This window comes from Balaenoptera physalus, assembly GCF_965194825.1.
Source record: "Balaenoptera physalus genome assembly, chromosome: 6".
NCBI classification, from domain to species: domain Eukaryota; kingdom Metazoa; phylum Chordata; class Mammalia; order Artiodactyla; family Balaenopteridae; genus Balaenoptera; species Balaenoptera physalus.
In genome coordinates this window covers 88098526-88124074 of record NC_138885.1, presented here as the reverse complement: position 1 = coordinate 88124074, position 25549 = coordinate 88098526, and the positions used below count along the sequence as shown (strand labels likewise).

Genomic DNA, 25549 nt, shown 5'->3' with positions numbered 1-25549 from the left:
AGATAGAAATTCATTCATCTAGAGGTCCTACTTTAATATAAAACATATTTCTGAATAACAAATAACAAATAGTCTCTTTTATTTTTCTACTAAGTTATGATGTTTTCTAGAAGTATATTTTAAATGACAAAGATAATTACCCATATTTTTACAGTTTTAAATTGACTTATGAAATGACAGTAACAACAAGAAACTTTATCAGCTCAGACCCTCTATTCCATCCTTTCCAGTATTTTTCCCTCTTCTCTTTTTCTATCCAATTTTTGGCATATTTGAGGCTGGTAAACATGGAGCTCTGACTCTTGGCTGGGAAGGGCATGAGCAATGTAGTGTTTGTCCAGGACAAAGACTTCTTTGAAGTCTGGGGATCTGTCTCCCACATTTCCCCAGATCAGCTCCGTGGGTGGACCTCTCAGGCTGACCACTGTGGGCAGCTCTCACATGGATACATGTACCCTGGATTGCTCTGAGGTATCCATGGAGACCAGGTGGCTGCCTGTCCCCAAGGCATAAAAATGGTCTAAATTGGATACTTCTACATTTAGATTACTGTGAACTATTTCTTGAGTCCCTAGAAGTTTTCCATAACTAATTTTATTTTAATTTTTCTTGATTATAAAATTAGTACATGCTCACTGTAGAATAAAATTAACTTATTAAAGAGATTCCCCCATGACCCCCATCAATGTGTCTCCTTAACCCCATCCCAAGAATTTCTATTGACAGTTTGGTGAAACTTCCAGATTTTTCTATGTATTTAAGAATGTATAGATAAAGATACATAATTATTACTTTCACAGAAATGATTGTAGTCCATTTATTTGAACAACTGATTTTAAAAATCACTACTGTGCCACAGACACAAAGATATGAGGAAAGATCAACAAGTTGTATTCAAGTTGCCATTTATATTTCTCTGTCACAAAGTTAAAAAGGCATTACCTTTTTGTAAACAGCTATTAAGTTGCAAACTCCAAATGTGCACATTTATTGGCAGCAGCTAACTCTACATACCAAAGTCTTGGCTGCAGAGTGCAGCATCTTAAATCCTGTGTAAACATATGTACTAATTGGAGTTTTTGGTTTTTTTTTTTTTTAACATCTTCCTCTTCTACAAAGCTCACACATATTTGTAATTATTTCACTTTTTAGGAGAGATTCTCGTTCATTAACTCTGTTGTACCAGTACACCTGGCTAGAAAATATATTGTTTGTTGGAAATAAATCTTAGGAAGTTGGTGGTCATAGTTAGGATTCATTAGAATGAAGGACCATACAGATATTATCGTGAAGATTTTATAATGGTCATATTATAAGAAATAGTGTCTTGGCCTGGAAGTTAATGCTCTTTACTCAGATCTGAAAAGGCTCTCAATGGCTTCCTTTTGGTGCTCAAGTATACCTCTGATGGGTGTGCAAATGGGCACAGCCTTTCTCAAAAGCAATTTGCCAGTGTCCATCAAGAGCCTTAAAAACATTCCTACTTGTGATCTAGTAGTTCTACTTGTAGAAATATTGCTGAAGGAGATCATCTGAAATGTGGATAAAGATTATGTATAATTATGTTCATTCCTGTGTTTTTCCTAATGGCAAGATTTGGGCATAGCCTAAATGCCTAGTAATTGGGGACTTGTTGAGTGAATTCTCTAAATACTGATATCATGTAGTCATTTACAGTTGCATTAATGAAACTAATTAATGACATGGGAAGTGTTTGTGATGTAATATTAAGGGGGAGATCGGGATACAAAACTCTTTCTACCCTATGATCTCAACCATGGGAAATGTCTTCACACACAAATGCATACACACATACAAACAACTGGAACAAAATATCCAGAATATTAATACTGATTATCTCGGATAATCAGTGAATTTATAGATGACTTCTCTTTTCTTCTTTGTATTTTACTGCATCTTCTAAATTTTCTACAGTGAGAAAATTACTTTCTCAGTAATAAATATTATTTAAAGTAAATGCTTAATATCTTTTTAGATTGATCTAAGCCATTTATATAATATTCACATTTCTCAGGATTTTGTATTTCTTATTCTGGAATATATAATTGTGTATGTGTAGTTTAGATATACAAACTAAACATTATAGTATTAGTATCTTAAAATTATGTATTTTAGTTTTAAAATATCAGCTTACTTTAGTTCAATATAATTGATGATGAAAATAAAGCTTAAGATTTGACCTATTGTAAAATACCTGCTATCTAAGAGCATGAGCTGACAATTCGGTAACTTACTCCTTTCCATAATGATGCAGAGATTTGTTTATGAGCAGGATAGTCAGGAAATAAAACCTTAGAATAATTTCGGTGCCCCAATATCCTAGGTGCTTTCTTTAAAGGAATGTAGTTTTTATTTATTTATTTATTTATGGCTGTGTTGGGTCTTCGTTTCTGTGCGAGGGCTTTCTCTAGTTGTGGCAAGCGGGGGCCACTCTTCATCGCGGTGCGCGGGCCTCTCTTGTTGCGGAGCACAGGCTCCAGATGCGCAGGCTCAGTAGTTGTGGCTCACGGGCCTAGTTGCTCCGCGGCATGTGGGATCTTCCCAGACCAGGGCTCGAACCCAGGTCCCCTGCACTGGCAGGCAGATTCTCAACCACTGCGCCACCAGGGAAGGTCCTAGGTGCTTTCTTTTATTAAAAGCGTAAGTGCGTGTGGGCTTACATAAGCAAGAGTACACACTATGTGATTTTTCTCCTTGGTGTTCTTCCCTGTCCTTTACTCCCTCCCCTTTTCCTTCTTTCTTCAGGCCCTTCCTTTTTGACTGGGATATAATTCATATACTATAAAAGTCACCATTTTAAAGTGTACAGTTCAGTGGATTTCAATATTTTCACAAGGCTTTACAACCATCACCATTATCTAATTCTAGAACATTTTCATCACACCCCTCCAAAATCTTTATCCTAGTTAGCAGTCACTCCCCGTTCCTCCCTCTTCTTTTTTTTTTTTTTATAACTTTAATGGCTGCACAGTATTTTTTTTTTAATAGTAATCTTTTATTTATTTATTTATTATATTTATTTTTGGCTGTGTTGGGTCTTCGTTTCTGTGCGAGGGCTTCCTCTAGTTGCGGCAAGTGGGGGCCACTCTTCATCGCGGTGCGCGGACCTCTTCACTATCGCGGCCTCTCTTGCTCCAGACGCGCAGGCCCAGCAGTTGTGGCTCACGGGCCCAGTTGCTCCGCGGCATGTGGGATCTTCCCAGACCAGGGCTCGAACCCGTGTCCCCTGCGTTAGCAGGCAGATTCTAAACCACTGCGCCATCAGGGAAGCCCCCTCCCTCTTCTTGATTTCTCCTTATTTCATGATTTTCAAGGACTCTTAAACTACTTGGAAGCTTACCCAATTATCACTAATGCATGTAGCAAATATTTTCACATATGTCAGTTTCCTTATTGCTAGGATGTGGGGAAAGCCTTTTTAACTACAATGCAAAATCTAAATACAATAAAAGACATAAATTACGAAAAAAAAATTTTTTCAAGGTAGAACACCAAAGACAAATGAAAATCTAGGCCAAAAATATTTGCAACATGTATTACTGATAAATGGGCAATCTCCCAAATATTTTAAGAACCTTTAAAAATTAAGGAATAAAAGATCTCTCACACACAGACACACACTCTTAGAAAAATGGGCAAAAGTCATGAAAAAATGGTTCATAGAAAAAGGTAAACAAATGGCTGTTTAATATATTAAAAAGATTCTCAGCTTCCTTAACAAGAGAAATGAAAAGACTACAGTGAGATACCAGTTCTCACTCATTACGTGGTATATATTCAAAAGCTTGACAAGGCTGGGGAGAAAAGGCACTCTCATACATTGCTTGTGTGAGTGCAGAATTGCACAGCACCTAAAGAGGGAAACGTGGCAAAATCTAACAAAACCACATACTCATTTCTTTAACCTAGAAATCCCCTTTCTAGGAATTTATTCTGAAGATAGACCCAACAAATACAAAACACTTGCAAAATGAGGTTATTCACTGCAGCATTCCTGATATTAGCAAAATGACTTTTACCACCTAAATGCTCATCCATAACGGACTGGTGTACTTAACTAATACATCCATGCAATGAAAAATAATTAAGCTATACAAAAATGAGGAAGATTTCCAAGAAGGGATCTCTAGGATTGAATTCCAGGGTATGTTGTTAAGTGGAAAAAAAAAAAAAAAAGCATGGTATAAAAGATTCTATGTGCTTGTTTTTGCAAAGAGAAACACAGCATAAACCAAAACTAATGAAAATGATTAATTACTATAGCATGTGGTTGAGGGTGAAGTGAAAGGGATAGAAATGAGAGTGGGACTTTTTAAAAGTGTAGAATTTTTGACTTTTGAAACGTGTGTTACATATTAATAAAATAAAATTAAATCAAAGCTGGTAAACATTTTGAAAACAAAATCAAATGAACCTGTGTATCAAATTGATAATATAAGCACACAGAATAAAGAATTCAGATAACTTTTGAACGAAGTACTCCCTGTATATGCTAAAATCATTATGGGCAACTTTGTTGGGAAATAGAGTATTTGCACAGTCTGTAAGTATCACCCACAAATTCCTTGTTAATTACAAAAGGCGAAAAGACATTTGTACAGTGGAGAGTGCTGGCAATCATCTCTTGTATTTCTTATTCTGGAAGATATAAATGTGTATGTGTAGTTTAGATATACAAACTAAACATTATAGTATTAGTAGCTTAAAATTATGTATTTTAGTTTTAAAATATCAGCTTACTGATATTTTCTTACTGATAATCAAGCCTCTTTTTTTTTTTATTGTGGTACATAAAATTTACCATTTAAACTATGTTTAAGTGGCACTAGTAAGTACATTCACATTGTTGTGCAGCCATCACCACTACCCATCTCCAGAACTTACTTTTTCATGTTCCCAAACTGACACTCTGTACCTATTGCAAGTAATCAAAATTTGCATCACCCGGTAATGGAATAACTTGACCTTATGTGTGTGCTGTGGAGATGTGATGGGAAGTGCAATTCAACTCTAGGGTATTCTTGCCAAAATGTTTAGCCTGCATCTAATAATGAGGAAATAATCAGACAATTCCAGAATGCAGTATATCCTACATGACTCCTCGCGTGGTCTCCAAAAATATCAATGACATGAGAGAGAAATATATACATACATAAAAGGCAGGAGGATTGTTTTAGATGAAAGGAAACTAAAGAGACATGACAACCAGATGCTATCAGAATCTTTGATTGGATCCTGGATTAAAAAAAAACAGTTATAAAGCACATTTGGGGGAACAATTGGAGAAATTGGAATATGCACTTATATTATATAAAATTATGGTATCAATGTTATATTTCTTGGATATGATGATGAAATTATGGTTATGTGGGAGACTGTCTTTGTTCTTAGGGGTGAAATGTCATGATGTCTGACTTATTTCTAAATGGTTCTTCAAATAAATGAATAGACTATCTTTCATATTATATATTATATATAACTTTTCATATATATATGAAAAGGGGAGGGAAAGAAAGAAAGGTAGTAAAATAAAAATTAGGGGAAAGAGAAGGCAAAATAAAATAAGATGTTTCCTGTGTTACTAAAGTGATGGTTAATGTTATAGTTTTAATAAATATAGATTTTTCAGTTTATGGTTCATGCTTCTACTCATTTTACTCATCATCATTTAGATAATCAAACTACATGAAATCTTTTCCTGAACACTCTATTCCTTCTGGTTCTTATGCTTTAGCGTAAGGTTTATTTACATAGGTCTTTAATTAAGCAAGTAAAACTGAAATTGAATGTGTCTTCAGAGTTACATTTTGTGGAATTTGATTACATTATTTATTCAGAGAGGGAATCTAGTTGTAAGATTTTAGAAGCTTAAATAAGACAACGTGGAAGGGTTTTTTAAAAGCATTTCTTTTTGTTGTTGTTGTTGTTGCATGTATCTTTTTCTTTTTAAATAGATCTTTATTGGAGTATAGTAGCTTCACAATACCGTGTTAGTTTCTGTTGCACAACAAAGCAAATCAGCCATATGCATACGCATGTCCCCATATCCGCTCCCTCTTGAGCCTCCCTCCCATCCTCCCTACCCCACCCCTCTAGGTGGTCACAAAGCACGAAGCTGATCTCCCTGTGCTATGCGGCTGCTTCCCACTAGCTATTGATTTTACATTTGGTAGTGTATATATGTCGATGCTACTCTCACTTAGCCCTCCCACCCCATGTCATCAAGTCCATTCTCTATGTCTACCTCTTTATTCCTGCCCTGCAACTAGGTTCATCAGTACCATTTTTTTTTTTTTTTTTTTTTTAGATTCCATATATATGTGTTAGCATACGGTATTTGTTTTTCTCTTTCTGACTTACTTCACTCTGTATGACAGACTCTAGGTCCATCCACCTCACTACAAATAACTCAATTTCGTTTCTTTTTATGGCTGAGTAATATTCCATTGTATATATGTGCCACATCTTCTTTATCCATTCATCTGTCGATGGACACTTAGGTTGGTTCCATGTCCTGGCTATTGTAAATAGTGCTGCAATGAACATTGTGGTACATGTCTCTTTTTGAATTATGGTTTTCTCAGGGTATATGCCCAGTAGTGGGATTGCTGGGTCATATGGTAGTTCTATTTTTAGTTTTTTAAGGAACCTCCGTACTATTTTCCATAGTGGTTGTATCAATTTACATTCCCACCAGCAGTGTAGGAGAGGGTTCCCATTTCACCACACCCTTTCCAGCGTTTATTGTTTCTAGGTAAAAGCATTTCTAATAGACTTCCCTCCATGCAGATTTAATAATACTACTACTTCAGATGGTAACTTGTCCCCTTGAAAAGCATTCTTGTCCTTGAGAGCAGAGATGCACAGAGTAGAAACGAAACCAACATTTGGTCAACGTGAGTGACTAGCATAAAATGTAATATCTGAGTCAACCTGAATCCTATGTAATTCTGTATTAAAATGTCTCTTTCAGGAGGTGAAATTGACTGTGTGGATAAGGATGGCAACACTCCTCTCCATGTGGCTGCAAGATACGGTCATGAACTTTTGATTAACACCTTAATAACAAGTGGAGCTGACACAGCCAAGTAGGTTACTGCAAAAATATGGTGGAATAATTTCCACATGTGGGAATACTGCCAAAGGGATTCTGCCATGCCGTAGATAGTTCCCATTTATCCAGGTTAAGGTAGATCTGCACCATTATGCTAAACACAGATTAAATTTGAACTAAATTAAGTGACTTTTAATGACAGTTGCGAGGAAGAACTAGTTTTATTTTTCAGCTGTATCAGAAAGAGGCCTATTTCAGTGGTTTTAATTAAGGAAACTTGAACTTTATTCCTAACTCTGCTTTTTAATATTCTTCTGTTTTTTTCCAATGTGCAGTGTTAGTTAAGCAGGAAAAATAAAGCATAATTGGGCAGACTCAGAATTTATTCAGGGTGCTGTTTTGCATGTATTAATGACCCATATTAATCATACGCTTATACGGTGCAATTGAGTAAATCCGCTACATTGGGAAGGGGGGACCTGACTTCATTTTGTACTTTAATTCAACAAGAATATATAACGCATCTATATGAGTCTGTTGCAATGTTAGGTGCTGTGGGAAATTTCAGAAGTAAGTTAACTGGTTGGTACCTTCCAGGAGCTCATAATTTTGTTGGAGGCCCAAGGCCCACTTCAGACAAAGAACCATGCAAGATAGTATTGAATAAAGTTCAAAATGAAACAGGACTTTAATGGCAAAATGTTTGGTGTAGACAGTATATGCCACAGAGTGTAGACAGGAAGGATAGAGCTCAAAGGTGGCCACAGTTTTCAAGGAAAAGGTGAGTTTTAGGTAGGCTTTGAAGGATGACAATTATGTGAGTAGAGCAGAGAGTGGCAGACGTCCCAAGCAGGGAGGCAAGCAGGAGCAGACCCAGCTCCGGGAGGAGCTTGGCCTGGCAGGCCTGTGACAGTGCCACGCTCCGCTCCGCCCAGAGGCATTGTTATATCAGTGCGGGGGACCCAGGCTTTCTTGGGCACTAGCTGGGCTCCAGTCCAAGCTACCTCACTTGTGAGCTGTGTGACCTTGAGGCTGTTGCTCAATCTGTCTGTGCTTTGATTTCCTCATTTGAAAAATGGGAGTAATAATGGTACCTACCATAGGTTTGTTATGAAGATTAAAGGACTTAATCACCATTAAAGCTCTCTGGTATATGTTAAGATCCGTGTGAGTATGAGTTATGTAAATACATCTGCTAAGGTTATTCAACAAGATAATCCACGTTAAAAGCTCTTTGAACAGTGCCTGGCACATAGTAAGCTATCAATAAATGCTAACTATGGTTTTATTACTTCATAATAGGCAGGAGAACCAAATTAAAGAGGGCCTTAAATGCTTAAATAGTTTGGTCTTATTACAGAGACTGGGGGTAACAATAACTGAATCTTTAGGAAAGGCAAAATATGAGGGCAGTGTTACGTTAGGAATTCTAATTTATTTGTCAAGGGTTGTGCAACAGAATTGAAAATCTTGGTGGAGAATGAGCCAAAATTTAAATGGTCCAGGGAGGGTGTGGTGGGTTCCAGTGGCCCTCTGGGCTCCCAGTCCAGTGGTGGAGATAAGATCAAGAGCAAATGTGACTGCAGCATCATGAGATGTGTTATGATGGAGGTCTGGATAGGGCAACACTGACTATCTCTGGGTTCCGCAGAAGAGGTGACATTTCAGCAAGAAGAACGATGGATAGGAGTTTGCCAGGTGGACAGAATTGTGTGAGATAAAAAAGAAGGGGAAGCAAAGAAGGACATTCCAGGAAGAGGGAACAGTATTTACAAAGGCACAAACATGTGAATATGTTGAAAGCAGATTCCCAAGGCCGGGTTATCTAACATGTTAGGGGGAGTGGAAAGAGATGAGGTGGAAAGGCAGGAAGAACCACATTTCAGAGGACCTCGAATGTCTTGCTAAGGAGTTAGATTGCATTCTGAGGCATTTGGAAGCTGTTAAAGAATTATAAGTGGGTGTAGGGTAGGTTGTGTCTAATGCTCCCATTTGTGTGTAAGAAAGATCGCTCTCATAGCAAGCAGTCCAGACAGACTGGAGGTGGTCCAGGCTAGAAACACTTTGCAGCCTCTTGCAAATGTCCAGAGAAGAAAAGATGAGGGCTCGGGCTAAGGACAAGACTGAGGGTGGACAGAGGAGGGGGCATGCTGGCAAATAGCAAGAACAGTGGGTTGTCTCAGAAGAGAAAGGAATCTGCTTCAAGCCAAAGGACCTTTTTGACTGGGAGGTTGCAAATCAAAAGAAGCAGTTCGGGACATCCCTGGCGGTCCAGTGGTTAAGACTTTGCCTTCCAATGCAGGGGTGCGGGTTCTATCCCTGGTGGGGGAGCTAAGATCCCACATGGCTCCTGGCCACAAACCCAAAACATAAAACAGAAGCAATGTTGTAACAAATTCAGTAAAGACTTTAAAAATGGTCCACATTAAAAAAAAAAAAAAAAAAAAACTTGAAAAAAAAGAAGCAGCTCAGTTTCCTAGAAAGAGCCTTGTACTAGGATTCAGGAGGCTTTCACCAGATTCTAGAGTTCCCAAGCAGGCCGTGGCTACCCAAAGCCAGAGATTTTAAATGCTCAGTGTCAGTTAAGCAGAAATAAAATATTAGGCACAAACCAGCTTCACCTGTGATATGTTAATATTTTCAGTGATGTTTTTCTTTCAACTCTGGGTTATTTGGGGAGTTTTAGCCAAAGAACCACGAATTTCTGATTTTCTTTCAGATTTGAACTCATTTGAGCAATAAAGATCAACTGGGCCCAATACGTAAAATTTCTGAAAAAAACACATTTAACTCAATAGACACAAAGTCTATTTCCTCGTAATTATTTTCCCTTCAATTTATGCGAATACAAACTTTGTGACAAAAATGCCTTAGGCATGACATTGTTGTTCAAGTAGCCTTTCCTTCCATTGACCATGCTGTGTCCTGGGGACAATGACAAGGGAAACATTGTCCCAGCCTCAAAGAGCCACATACGTATGCTTTCTTCTGTCACAGCATTATCTGGTGTTAAGACATGCTCCCTTCAGTAACAGTGGTTCATTAAAGCAGCAATTTGTGTGTGTGTGTGTCTGAGTGTGTATAGTGTGTGGAAAGGGAAGTCATCTAAGGAAAAAATATCCAAGTGCGGGGGAGGAGAGTTGGAGAAGATTAAACTTCCTAAAGACTCCCCAGAAAGTCACTGTTCTCTGGGCTCCTTGTAGATTTATGTAGGATAGCTCCTTAAAGAGGAGAAAAACAGGCCTTTCCTTCTGTAAATAAGTGAACAAAGAGCATTTATGAAAATAACCCATTTTCATTCATAAACAATATAGCCAATGTATTTTTAAAGATCTCTTTATGACAAGTTTTATGGTCATTACTTTCTGATGAATTTATTTGCATCTTATTCTCAGGCCTTGTTTGAATGTTCTTTGTATTCTTTTTTGCTTCTCTGAACTTTAAGTCAGAGAAGTTTCTGCAGTGTGACTCGGTGCTTGTGCAACTTTACGTGGTATCGGAGCCATTGGGTTTTTTCTTCTTTAACTTTGTTAGGTTTGGGGTGCTTGTCTCTAGGATTTTAATTTGTCTTCCATCTTTCCAATTATGCTCTCACTGCTTTTTCTGCCTCAACTGCAGCAGAATTAGCAGTCTTGTAGTTTTACAGGTAACTGGTTCTGACATTCTTATATTCGCTAAATATCTGTTGATAACTTGTTAAGTGTCACCCACTGTGTCAGGTTCTGGGGTCACGGAGCTCCCTGCCAAGGAATTTATAGCCTACGGAGGTGGGGGAAAGAATTAAACAGGCAATGACAATCACACATGCTAAGTGTGATGCCAGGACAGTCGCCAGGTGCCACTGGGATACAGGAAAACATATCTGGGAGATAGCAGGGCCAGCAAAGCTTCCAGGAAGAGGAATGTTAACCTGTAGGACAAGTAGTGATTAGTTATGTCATTGAAAGTCTTTCAGATCCCAAGCATCGACTTAGATTATTTTTATTATAATGTTTGAATATGTATAAATGTAAGACTAGATAGAAACTCCTTAGGCTTTTGACTCTAATATAGCAATAAATCAAAAAAAAATTACAGAATACATGCAAACAGGAACCACCAATGTTCACATTAACTGCACGGGACAACAATAGTAACAAACACTCATGAGTGCTTACCTATGCTATGCCCCACTCTGAGAGGTTACATTTAACTGTCACAACAACCCCATGGGGTAAGTGCTATGATTATGCCCATCTTACAGGTGAAGCAAAGGAGGCACAGAGAGGTTCAGTTACCTACCTGAGGTCACAGAACTAGTGGGCGGAAATGGGACTCCATCCTCGGCCGTCTGGATCCTGGGCAGGAGGCTTGCTGCCCTTCTTTGTAGTGGGTGATGTGATACTTCACATTTTGCATGGGATGATGGTCCTGGTGGCTAAGGTGCTGAGTCTTTAGGATCCAGTACACACCATGGGAGTGAAGGTTTTGCAGTGACTTAAAGTGGTGGGCAGTGGACCCGTCACACGGCGCAGAGACCTTTACTCAGACTACTGCCAAATTCCGCGCATCCAGGAGGCTCAGTGTGCTACATTATCATTGGCCCTCCCTAGACTCAGACATTTCATTTTCTATTAAGTCCACCTTCTTTTCTCATTAGCCCCTGCCAATTAAAGTCGGACTACCCAGCACAGCTGTGATCCTAAGTACAAATGTGGGTGCTGAAATTTGACAGAGGTGTGTGGTGATATGGTGGTCCGTCAGATGAGCTGAAATATGCTTTGATGCCAGCTGTTTTAGATTACCATCAAAAGGAAAAGACAATTAAAAAACTGCCACAGAGACGTCTTAAAAGCCCAAAGATATTTCCAGCAACCCCCAGAGATGCACTGACTAGTTTGAGAAACACTGTGAGAAGCAGGAGAGAATGGTTAAGGGTTTCAGGGGGGCCCTGCATGTGAAAACCTAGGGCTGGGCAGAGCCTGGCTCTTCCAGGAGGAATGGACAGAAGGTCACAGAGATTAAGCAACAGTCAGATCCAGAAGGGGCCTCGTAAGCCATGTTAGAGTGTTTGGACTTGATACAAAAGGAGCCACTGAAAATGTCTGTAGGTCATAAACAGCAAGGACCAGGCCTCATTGTTGTCAGTTATCCCAAGTGCCTGTAACTAAAGGGTGTGTGATAAATACTTGGAATGGCATAGATAAAATTAATAAGAAGTTTATTTTAGGGTTTGGTTTGATCAGTTGAGTAAGAATCATAAAATCATTTGATGATCGAAAATCATCAAATTTTTTGTCTCGCCCACTTGGTGGGCAAAACTAAACCAATCCCACCTTCCCTGGGAGAGTTGAGAGATAAGTATTGTAAAGCATTTTGAAATATAGAGAGAGAACAGAAATGCTAGTTGATCACACTTCATTCTTGGGATTTAAGGGATCACACACCTGATTTTAAGGAAGTACAATCTGATTACCACTTCAAAACTCACAGACTGCTGGTTATCCAACTAAGCTAATAATAATTGCAAGGGCAAAAATACCACTAACATGTATGGTGAAGGCTTAACTGTGGGTCAGATGTTCTATTTAGCAGTTTATGCACATTATCTCAATTAGTCCTTACAATTGTTCTATAAGATTGACACTGTTATTATCTTTATTTTCCAGGTGAGGGAACCATTATGTACTTGCCAAAGATCAAATAGCTAGCACATGGCAAAGCTAGAACTGAAACCCAAAGGTTCTGACCCCATCACCTTAACCACAGTGTTTTTTACCATATGGCCTAAGGGAAGGCTCTAGAAAGCCTGGATATGGAAAGGGACAGCCATGTCCCCCGATGCCAAGGGGAAAACTTAAAAAAACTGATATTCTAATGGTGCAGAAACCCTTTCCTCACCTCTGATGGCTCTCTACAATTTATTCTGACCTCATTCATTCTGAGATAACTGGGTAGAGGAGATGCCAGCTAACAGCTAAATTAGAAATAGCTAATACAAACATGATCCATTAATTTTATGACTGCTCAAATAAATGTAGCAAATTAACTGGATTTGGTCTTCCCTTTCCTGTAATTTATGCACTGTTAAGTTTAGTGTTATCTGACATCTTTATTTCTTGATCTTCCTTGATGTAGACCTGATGAAATCAGAGCGATGCTTCTTATTTGACCGAGACAGCCAAATCCTAAGTTTCCTGCTAAAGGTTTTAAGATCCTTTCTTTATAAGCAGTCTTATTTTATAACAATAAAGGAGAAATTTTATTTTGAAACGCATGAATCATTTCTGAAGTGATTCAGAGATTCTGAATTCTACTTTGACTTTCTTTCCCATCTTGGCCTGATACTTAGTTTTTCTCTTTGAACCGGAGCATCGTATTCAAGTTCAAATGCCAATAGTACTTGAGTCTAAATTAATATGTTTCAAAACCTGCATTGACGTAGTGACTTTTTATTAACTATGGAATGAAAAATATATATCAAAGAGAATTTTTGCTAGACCTTTTAGAGTTCTGCCTCCCTTACCTTCTCAGGTTTATAAGTAGCAGCAGAAAAAAATGAAATTATTAGCTAATGTAGAGTGTGACAGATTACCTAAAGACAATGGTGTTAAATGGTAAGGTTGGTTAGAAGTGTTAATAATGAAGTTTATGAAATATATTATACTGAAGCTGTTAAAATATCTCATACTTGATGTTCTTCTTGATTGTTTTGTTATAGAGTTTGATACTCTTTTCTCTAATTCGTTTGCTTGTATTATTTAATATAAAGTTGTATATTTTATGTACCTATATAAACTATATCATAAATATTGTGTGTATGTATGTGTGTAAGTATGTGTATGTATATAGAAAATATTAAAATATTTAAAATACTGAAAGTATTTATATTTTTATACATATTAAATATTTGTGTATACATGTATATAAAGAATGAGGAAGACTCAAAGAAATCTTGACAAATCCACTCCTTGTTTTAGGCATGTTCTTACAGGAACTCACAACCATCCTAGAAGATATTCTATCCATTTTCTTCTTGCAAATGTCCAGAAATATTTAATCAAAGATTTTTGCCTTAACTCCCCCAAACAAATAAAATGGTTAGGTAAAATCTTATTAGCTTCAAGTTCCATTTAGTAAAGAGCTTTTAAAACATGTTATACATCAAAAAAAATTAGTGTGTTTCATTGGCATGGGGAGGGAACAATATAAATAGCAGCACGAATAAAAAGCTTCTCTCCCATCCCCCAATTCCCTCTTCCTTTTCATGAGCATCAAGGTTGTCACTGATGCGATTGCTTTTCAGAATTTTTTTTTTTGTAAATGACAAGAGAGGCAATTACAAGCAGTTCTCCTCCGCGTGACACTACCCGGAAGACGGGCAAATTGCATCTCTTGATGGATGCCAGCTATTATATACACTGGGTTGGAAATCTCCATATAGGGAAAGGAAAACGAACAGAGAGAAGACTGAACAAAAACACCAACAAATAAAAAGAAGTTTTCATGAAAAGAGAGAGGTGGTTAATTGCTAGCAGACTCGAATTTTGCAGAACACTGAATACCATGAACTATCTGTGAACATGTATATACTTTCACATACTCATGCACATCATAATAACTTTTGAGATAGCAAATAAAATTCATATGTCTCAAGCTTAACAAATTCAAATCATATGTATTTTTTCATTCAGCATAGAATCTGGAAATGGGCCACTTTGTGCTAGGGAAGAAACTTAGATGATTCATGCTGCAGGTGTAAATATAAATAGTCTCATACTCCTTGTGTTATGTAGAGGATTTACAAGATCTGAAATATATTATTTGAATAAAATGAGATATTATGAGACGTGATCACTAACACGCTTCTAAGTACACAGGAACCTCCTGATGATGCTGTTTGTTTTGAACTACAATTCAGCTCACGACTTTGACTTTGGGTCCTTGTTTGAGGAGAGGTGATGGGCAGGAGGAGGAAGGTTTAATTCTAAGGGCAAAAAGCACTGCCATCAGAAAGCTGCCTGTCTCGCAGGGGGTTGCTCCAGGGACTGTGTTATGGCAGGGGTCAGTCTAAGAAGTCCTGTTCTGGATTCTTTCTATAATGCTGTTAGGGAAAATATGCTAGATTTATGAAATATATGCAAGATAACTATTAACTATTCTGTGACTGGTATCCTTGTGTGGGTTAACGTGCAAAATAAAAGGCTATTAGAAAGATGAAGTTTCACTTGCCGAAGGTAAACATTAGTTTTAATTCTCATCCAAAATTTTATTTCCAGTAATACAGCCATTATTAACTCTTAGCAAAGTGCTTGGCACATAATAGGTCAATAATAAATATTTGTTTATCAACTCAAGGAATAAAACAGGTTGCTTTTCAAAGTCGAGGGTTTGTCAGTTTCATGTTTTCTCCATCACTTAGCATGGTATCTGATGCTTATAAAGTGTTAAACAAATGAATGAATGAGTGAATGAATGGGACAAAATTGCTAAGCTGAAAGAAAAGGAGACAAATTAATTTTAAATGCTTAGAGTCACTGTTTATGTGAAATGTTTTCTTAAAAATATATATTCCTATTGTTATGGGCTTTTCATTGTGGTTTAGGTCCAGGATTTTATTATTTTAAGATAGAAATGATTGCATAATTATTTCAGCCAAGAGTCCCTAAGCAAGGTCTCATGGGTTTAATTTTCATCAGAGAACTTACAGAAAGATCATCCCCCTTCTGCACGTATCTTGAGATCTGTTACCGTGAGCTGCTCTGTTTTTTTCCTCCTCAGGTGTGGAATCCATAGCATGTTCCCCTTACATTTAGCTGCCCTCAATGCTCACTCTGACTGCTGCAGAAAGTTACTGTCATCCGGTAAGTAACTCCATTACCACAGATCAGGCTTAACATGTCCTGTAAATGAGCCGTGTGGCTTCAGGTGTCTGGTCAGCATGAGCGGCTGCCTGTGCTTCGTGTCATCCATGACCTGACTTGGCAGGATGAGTTGTGTCCACAGCTAACTGCATGTGACAGCTCCCAGCAGCTCATGGTGTTGAAGCTGTTTGAATGTCAGTATTCCTGCCCCAGAATGAGAGTCTTGTCTGTTTATCAAGTTAAAGCTCGCGTGATCCAGAGTGAGAGGCAGACAGGGATGGCCATAGCTTACAGGAAGTTTCTCATAGAAGGAGAAAACATCTTTGAGTCTTAAACTGGTGGCATTAACATTTCATATTTTTCATCAAAGGGAAAAGGCCAAATCCCCTACGTTTTAATGGTAGAAAATGTCAAATTACCATCCCACTCCTTGAGCTCTGAAAAATTGCTGTGGTTGATACCCCTCCAACTAGGTTTCATTTTTATTTTTTTTTAATGCGGGTCTATTTGGAACCAAGAAATTCTTTCTGGTTTGGAGCTTTGCTAATCTTTCTTATCACTGCTTCTGCCAACCTCCATGTATTAAGAAGTTCCTGGCTTTCAAAGGTGATAGAGGTCTGCAAGGCAAAGATTGCTTAAGAGTTCATTCAATAGATATCCCAGAGGCGTTTTTTTTTTTTCCTTTAAGTTCTTTACTTATGATTGATTCTGCTTTCACTGCTTTTGGCATGTTTAACAATAACCCCTGCATGAAAGCACGTTTCCCAAATCTTAAACCAACTGAAAGCTAATAATACACTTAAGAAAATATCTCTTCTAGCATGCTACGATTACTCCTTTGCCTTCCATGTTTTCTCCATGTGTTCTGTCTGCCTGTCTATTGCCCTACTTATCTCAAATTGGTTTCATAAATTTCTATCCTGCGATTGAAATATGGGGCTGTAGTTCACCCAGGGCTGAATGTGAAAATAAATTCTTCTTGACTTCACGGTTCTTCCTATAAAATTGCCAAGCTTGAGCAGTTACCGTTCGTTTCCATGACAACCTCTTTCTGACTACAGTGGCTTGCGTTCTGGTTTTTCTACTAACTGATTTTTCTGTCTCTGCAATGTTTCTTGTGGTTTAACTAGGACAAAAGTATAGCATAGTATCCTTGTTTAGTAATGAGCACGTGCTGTCTGCAGGCTTTGAAATAGACACCCCAGATAAATTTGGAAGAACGTGCCTTCATGCTGCTGCTGCAGGAGGGTGAGTAGTTAACAATTTCAGTTGTTATCTTATGGCCTAATTACTAATTCATCTTAATTGACTTAAGTTATCTGTGGATCAAAGGCAACTTCTTTAGTAAAACGGGTAAGAACTCTTTCTACCAATACCAAATATCACTATGTTGAATTTCCAGGTTACTCGTGTGTTTGTTTTTCCAAAGAAAAAGTGTTAGCCCATCTCATATAGAAAATATTTTTTCTTTTGTTTTCTCTTCTCTCACTCTTTTTTTTCTTCTTTTCTTGTTTTAAATTGTAGGTCTTTAGTCTATAGAATATATACTTACTTGGTACCTCTTCCACCAAAAGAAAATAATTTGAGTTTTGTTCCTAAGTCTTTCCTCTTTCGTTGCTGGAAGGTGGTTGATGATCAAGGGAATCCAGGGTTGAGTTAATTCATGTTCATTTACAGACATTTTGGTCCTTATTTCAAAACTGATTTTTAAGTCCTTATAATGATTAAATGTGAACAGAGGTCAAGAAACCCAAAGGATAGGCAGAAAGTGAATTAATCCTTGCCTTTTTTTTTAAGTTGTAAAGAGAATTTTTCATCAGATACTCTTTTTCATATCAGTGGTTAGATTAAGGCTCTGATCAATATATTGTTGATATATGACCACACATTGGCCAAACACGGTTTCCTTTGGATGGCCTCGTTTGGGTAAGGTGTTGGTTCTTAATCAGTTTCCGAGTCTTAAGGAACAGCAGTGCTTCTCCATGTGTCAACTGTATATGACCAAAGGTATTACCTATTTAACAGAGGTGGATTGACTGTGAAGCTTTAGGGCCCTTTATTTGCATGGCTCCCTTCCAAAGTCTTGTGTCTAGTTTTATATTCATAATTTTGTTATTATTTTTTAAAAAGAACCTCCTCCTCCTCACCCCATTTCCTCAAATTATATGAACTTGCTGAGCCACACAACTTGGATCTGTCTCTGTCTTTGATCCTTTGGCTCAAAGAGACAGGTGCTTTACATCAGCTGACATGTTACACCAACACATAATGACCTCATAAAGTTCTTATATTTTATGACTTAAACTAGTCGCTAGTTCTCTGCGAAAGGTGGCTATAAAGGGTGGAAGTGGGGTGGGGAGAGCCCTCCTCACGTTTATCATTAATGAGATCATTTTTCTTATTTAAACAATAATAAAGTCATAAATCCTAGGCCACTTCTTAGCATCCTAAGTTTAGAACAATGATGGATGAGTGTCTCTTTTTATGCCCCCATTTTAAAAAATATCAGACCTGTACAGAAAGTGGCAACAAACCATTCTGGATTCATGTCTGAAACCCCTATTAGGATTAGTATTTAGCTATATGCCCTTCAGTAGGAAAATTCACTTCAGTGGGTTCTTTTCTCTCTACTAAACATGATTTATTGCTTCTGCAAATGACAAAGAAGCTTTGGAAGATCACTACGCTCCATTACATCATTTTCGGCCTTGGTTCTGCACGTTCATTTACCTAGATTACCAAGACAGGGAAATGCTGCTGTTTTATTTTCCATTAAGGAGAGTCTGGGTCGAAAATGGTTATCATAGTGAATTCATTCTGCTGTGATAAAAGGTAATGCTCATCCATTCTGGCTTACTGTTTAAAGGTGACATGAAATTATTATAGGTGTAAGGGGTTGTTTCATAAACTCTTGATGGTTTTGAAAGAGAATTTTAGGGTAAATGATGAAACCATCACTGAAAGGTTTCATCATGGAATAATCATTAAATTCTTTAGTCATGGAATTGAAAATGTTCCATCAAGCTCTTTAATGTATTGATATATTAGCTTTGAAAAAGGAATTGTGGGAACTTTAGATCCTTACGGTATGGCATTACTGTAATGTGTTCAGGTTATTTTTGTGTTAGCAGAATTTAAAGCTAGTGCTCTCATTTCATCTGGGCATGCACTCTGCAGAAAACAGCTCTTTCTGAAGATAGCCCAGCAGTTGACTTCCACCATCTTAATGATGTTTTCCCTGTCTTTCTAGTAATGTGGAATGTATAAAACTCTTGCAGAGCAGCGGAGCAGATTTCCATAAAAAGGACAAGTGTGGGAGGTATGTAAACAGGGAACTCTGCTTCAAGTGCCTAAATAAAAGGAGTGGGGAGCAGTCCATCTGGAAATCGTGTTATGTTGAAATGGTAAACAAGGAAGCTAGCTGGGGAGATTCCATTCTCAGAAGGAAACCCCTTCTACACCAACAAAGCAGGCACAAGGCACAAGGAAAGAATCTCCTCTCCCTGCTTCTGTTTGGAAGTGCCAATTGTTTCTCTGATCCTTCCAATATATATATATAACTTTATCCATGTGGAGGATTACATATTTTCTATGTGTATATATATTTATATCTATAAAATATGTAATTTCCCACATGGATATAGTTTAGAAAATTCTGTCTGTAGCAGAGTAGAACACTTCAGCCCTTCCAACCCAGAATTTGGTCACAAGATCTGGAGCACTTTATTGTATTTATTGAACATTTCATTTTGGGATAAATCTTTAGACATTTTTAAAACATGAATCATAACTAACGAGAACCTGCTGTATAGCACAGGGAACTCTACTCAATGCTCTGTGGTGACCTAAATGGGAAGGTATCAAAAAAGAGGGATATATGTATACATATAGCTGATTCTCTTCGCTGTACAGCAGAAACTAACACAACATTGTAAAGCAACTATACCCCAATTTAAATAAATAAATAAATAAAACATGAAACACACACACACACGCCACCTATAGCCCCTTTGGCTATTGGGATGGGTCATAGAACTTTTCTTACCTTAATTGTCCTTTGCATGCATAGCTAAATCATACCATAATACTAGCTGGTACAGGGAAGAAAACAGCGTGAGAAAAGGTGGAGGAAGTGAGGACATGATCAAGAAAACCTCAGGTCATTCAGTTTGGAAACAGCATTGGACACATTTAGGGGAGAGAGAGATACTTTATAAAGATAGACCAGGGCTAGCTTGGGAAAGTCTTCAATTCCAAACTAAAAAATCAAGGCTTTGTTCATTGGGCAGACTGAAGGTTTTAGTACAGGTTTGTTATATGTAGGTATTGGACCTTAGAAAATCCAGTTCTTCATTGATGCCAACTAAAAGTTACATGGAAGTTGCATTAGGGCAAAGGAGGCCAAAAGGGATGGTATTGCAAGAGTCCAGAGGAGCAGCAATGTAGACCTGAACCAGGATAGGCACTAGGAATGGAAAGAAAGGAGAGATCTACAGGTGGGTGGCCTTGTCTGAAGCCACCGTCTTTGTAGCCTTCGTTCTAACATAAAGTCAGAGAAAGGCATGTCTCTTGGCCTCCACACTCAGAGCCAACACCCCTAGGAATACTGCTGTCTGTGCTGGTGCTAATGATGGGCGTCTGTTTTGCAGACTGAATGAAGTAATAAACTGCTGTTTGTTTTTCAGGACCCCTCTGCACTATGCAGCTGCAAATTGTCATTTCCACTGTATTGAGACATTAGTGACCACAGGGGCCAGCGTTAATGAAACCGATGACTGGGGCCGCACCGCTTTGCACTATGCTGCTGCATCAGACATGGATAGAAAGTAAAAACAGCCTTACTTCTGTTTCCTCTCGGGGTGGGGGAGGTGGGGGGAGGTTGCCAAGTTTTCTTCATACCGCCTCACAGAGAGTGTGAATGAAGAATCCCTCTCATCCAGACCTGAAGGAGTTAGAATTGCTTCATCCCTAGCCCCGGGTTTCCCATTCTGCTCTCTTTACGTTTGATTAGTACGTGTCACTGCACAATTACTTCTCCTCTCTGTTCTTTGGGTTGAGTGCCAAGTGGAGCTGTCAAGCCCAGGTTTTCAATTCATTCAAAATCTGTCGTAATTTGTTTTGTCATATACTGCGGTTTTCATCATCACCACTTACATGCTTCATTTGCTGTAAATCTTACATTTGCTAATAAATATGTCATGTGTCAAAAATATCCATCTATGCATAATCCTAATAGTCTTCAAATGCAGCATCAGTATTTTAAAATAGGCACTGTTGTTCCAAACCTGGGCATGAATACTCTTTCAGGAGCTGGAAGAGAGAAAGTTGGGTACCCTGATCATGTTTGGATTCTAGGTGGCTAGGAATGGAAAGCAGAATTAAGTGAACCAGTTCAGGGGGAAAAGGTGGAAGAGGTGCCCACAGTTTATGAGATTGTTCTCAAAGACTTGAGGACCAGGCCTTCCTTCATAGGAATACTTTTCGGTGATCCTGTTTGGAGAACCACTGAGTTATTTGCTGCCCTGTGCTGTGGAGTTGCTTCTGGGTCAGTACTAACTCCTTTTCTTGTAGAGCAATGGCTTTCAAACGTGTTAGACAATGACCCACACTAAGCAACACATTTTACATCATGACCCAGTACACACACTCACATATATATGTTTCATACATATATATGGAAAATGGAAACAAAGATTTCATAAAACCATATTTACTTTTGCTATGTGGGATGCATTTTGATATATTTTTATTTCATTAAAAAAAACCTACTGACTTCAACCCGCTAAATTGATTTCACAATTCAGTAATGGATTATGATCATATTTCCACAGTTTGGAAAACACAGCTTGTTTTCCTTCATATAATACTGGCAAGACTGTTGTAGCCTCAGGATCCCAGGGCCGCATGTTATTAATTGAACAAACATTTATTGAGCATCTACTATATGCCAAGCTCTATGCTATTCACTTGCAATAGAATGGGAGACAAGTGTACTTCATCTGTTAAGAGCTGGCAGAGGAATCCTAGATGGTGAAGAATTGCTCTGGCAGATAAGGGGTGCTCAGGAACCCATTTATTCCTGGATAAATGAGATGCTCAACTGCCAAGGAGGCAGCAAGGAATGTTGTAGGAGACAGGGAAGTTTAAGCTAGTCACTTCCTCTTTCCATGGGGAGTTTAGAATACTCATGGAAGGGCGGGCAGCATGATTGCTGTCTTAATCACTGATACCTCGGTGGAAGTTTTAGGAAAGTCATGTTCTCAGTCGGATTCCTTGGGAGAGAATAGACTTACTGGATGGCCTTGGGGAGAACCATGTATATCCTCCATGAAAAATCAGTAGTGCTTACTTCTTTTGAGTTGGGGGAGAAATTGTTAAGATATAAACTGCACCAAAATCGTTAGCAACTTTGCCACTAATTGTGATTTTTTTTCTTTCCCTTATGCTGAGAAGTAAGACTATCTTAGGAAACGCCCATGAAAATTCCGAAGAACTTGAAAGAGCCAGAGAGCTGAAAGAAAAGGAAGCTGCATTGTAAGTTTCTTCTCAGCTTAAGCACAAGGTGTAGTTACTGATGCTTTGTCTGCTGTTCTGGGTTGCCTCGTGGGCCAGCCTTACTATTTTGGGGTCTCACTTGGGCTCTTGCAGAAGTGATGTGGGCTTGCCTTTGGTGAAGAAGAAACTGTTCTTTTAATATATCTTTCAAATATGCTGTTTTCACACAAGGAACTCTTTCTAAAATTGACACCTTTGCCGTGACCATCACTGTGATTGGTCAGCAGTTTTTAGGACTAGGTACCTTAAATACAGTTTCTGACTCTGCCATGTAGTATGTCTCAGGGGACATATTAAGCCTCCTCTGAGGGCCTCAGGCTCTCCTTTTGTGACCTGGGGATAACTATTTAGCAGATTCTATGAATAAATGTTTTGAGATTTTGGTGTGAAATACACCAGTTGTACTCTCCCCTTCTCCCCAGAAGACACCCATCAACTTACAAACAGCTCCTTGCTTCCTGCAGACAGCTGCTCTGTCACCCCCTCATCCCACCTGCCCTGCTCTGGTGTCTGACAGAGATTCAGCTATTACTGTGATGGAGTGACTGCCAGCACCCAGGGCTGTGGATACATGGGAACACCTAATGCTTCCTCCTCTGAGAGCCCTTCGTGCACTGGAAGTGGCAGTGAGAAGGTTGTGCTCTGCCCGGTGCAGTGCCCAGTAGGTAGCTGGTGATCAGTAACTGTTTGTTGAATGAAAGAACACATGAATAACCGGTGCCCACACTTTGTGTCCTGCCCCCGTGAGACTCAGTGGATGTAGTGCTCTAAGAGTCTGCACACACACAGTCCTTAACTTGCTTATTCTCTTCTCCTGCTGTCAGAGGAACCCGTTTCTGTGTGACTTGAATGCTCGTGTCCACTCTGGGGTCTTCCCACTGCCCACTGGGCTCTCCTCCCATGTCCAGACCGTTGTGGAAAGGTGTGGTTAGAAAGTGAGGCCCCAGTGCAATTTGGGGGGGCATAACTTTGACTGTTCCTGGGGTGAGCACAGGAAACACCGCTGTGAGTAAATCAGAATAACAAAGGTTTTGCCCTAATATTCCAAAATTAAGATAATGGTATTCAAAGACTGTAGAATTTTAAGACACCTCAGCAAATGCTCCCTTCTCCAGTGAAATGCAAGCTTGCCCTGGGCCAGAGCAGCCCTCTCTACATCTGATGGAGAGGGAAGGAGCAGGAGAGGCAGGGGAAGGCAGGGACCAGCCTGCTGGAGATCTGTTTCATGCAATGAAAGGCTACTCCCCTTGTCCAAATACACCCCTGACCTAATGTGCCTCTCTTGATTTTGCAGCTTAGGTGCCAAAATTACTAGTCAGGGCCCTGGGTGGTAAAGAAGACAAGCATTCCCAGTGAAAACTGGATTTCATTTGCCCTTAGGAACAATGTGGAGAATATTCACGTTCTGTAGTATTGTTGTTATTTCTAATAGTACTGTTGACAGCTATAGTTCAGCTATATTCTGCATTAAATAGCTCTTTGGGAGTAATCCCAGTACTTTCCAAATTACATATTAAATTTATCAACTGATTTTTAGAGTATAATCCTTTCAGAAGCTGGGAATTGTGTGTCCACTAGAATGCTATTCCTACTGAGTGATTTTATTTCAAGAGCCAAATTCAGTTTAAAATGAGTCACACCTAGGATTCAGTCCATGGGCATTTAATTACAAAAATAAAAAAAGACTTCCTTTTAAGGTATAAATCACCAAAGACAGCCTGGTATATCAGGACTCCAATAATAGTTTGATTTATTACAGAGAATTTTATGGATGAATCATGTGATATGTAGGTATTTGGTTTAAAAAATTTCTCTTTCATCAGGTTTTCTAGAAATTAAAATGTCTGTTTTAATCTCTCTCTCTGTGTGTGATTTATTTACTCCTTTTGCCTTAGGTAAGTGTCATTTTAAGGTTTTTGAGTAAACTATAGAAATTTTCCATTGGAGGTCTTATTTAATATACAAGCTTATATTTAGAATCTTACAGTTTTGATTTGAGTATGAAATTGAATCAGCCTGGCCTTGTAGAGGACACGTTTGTCCCACTGTCACAGAAATAAAACCGAAATCGTGGAACGGTGCTCCCTGTCTAGTTCTTCCCTCTTTGACCAGCAGGGTGGTCCCATTTGCAACACGCCCTGAACAGAACACATTACGTCCCCGAGTACCTGTGTCTTGGAGTCTGGGGCTCTTCAGCAGAGGTGGTGCCACTCCCCTTCCTCTTACCTATTGCAAAGATGGTGTTTTTTTCAGAAAAATTACAACTGTTTCAGAAAAGGCTTTTATTATTTATTATTTTAAATATTATTTAAAATTTTATTATTATAAAATTTATTATTTATTATTTTATTTATTTTTCCAACCTTTTGATCTCAGAGTCTCCAGTAGCAAGGTTAAAAATAAACCCCCCTCTCTTGAGGTTTATCCGGTTGCAATGCCTTGACCACTTCTTTATTATGCTGAGGACTTGTCTTTTGAACGTGGAGCTCAAAAACTTATTATTCAGTAATCTTGATGACAGGCAGGTTCTGTACCTTAAGATGAGAAGGGAAAAAAAAACTTAATTACCCTCTAGTTCCTAAAGCTTTTCCTGAACTCTAGAATGGCTATTTTAAGCTGAAATAGGGGACTTCCCTGGTGGTCCAGTGGTTAAGACTCTGCGCTTCCACTGCAGGGGGCGCAGATTCAGTCCCTGGTCAGGGAACTAAGATCCCACATGCTGCACGGCTTGGCAAAAAAAAAAAAAAAAAAAAAAAAAAATTTAAGCTGAAATAAAGATAGCTGCAGAAAACACACATAAAACATCCAGTACATAAACCCTCATTGCTGTAGGATTTTTAAAGAAACACTTCAGCTCACAAAGTGCTTTGTGGAACACTCATAATAAGAGAACATTTACATTAATTATCCCTTTTGGTCCAGAGATGTTTTCTGAAATAACATCTCATCTTTATACTTACAGATGTCTAGAGTTTCTGCTTCAGCATGATGCAAATGCATCTATCCGGGACAAGGAAGGCTACAATAGCATACATTATGCTGCTGCCTATGGCCACAGACAGTGTCTGGAATTGGT

At 38.6% G+C, this 25549-nt stretch overlaps 1 protein-coding gene across 2 annotated transcripts in view; it reads left to right on the top strand.

Moving 5' to 3' along the window:
- ANKRD44 (ankyrin repeat domain 44) overlaps positions 1 to 25549 on the top strand; it is a 325415-nt gene that overhangs the window by 212660 nt on the left and 87206 nt on the right. Inside the window, exons 11-17 of one of the 2 annotated variants that reach the window (XM_082466993.1) lie at positions 6995 to 7109; positions 15836 to 15918; positions 17103 to 17166; positions 19169 to 19237; positions 20604 to 20744; positions 22372 to 22452; positions 25436 to 25547. In XM_082466993.1, the coding sequence (XP_082323119.1) occupies positions 6995 to 7109; positions 15836 to 15918; positions 17103 to 17166; positions 19169 to 19237; positions 20604 to 20744; positions 22372 to 22452; positions 25436 to 25547 (665 nt within the window). Of the gene's footprint in view, positions 1 to 6994; positions 7110 to 15835; positions 15919 to 17048; positions 17167 to 19168; positions 19238 to 20603; positions 20745 to 22371; positions 22453 to 25435; positions 25548 to 25549 lie in introns of both variants that reach the window. The other variant, XM_082466992.1, reaches the window with a different exon arrangement.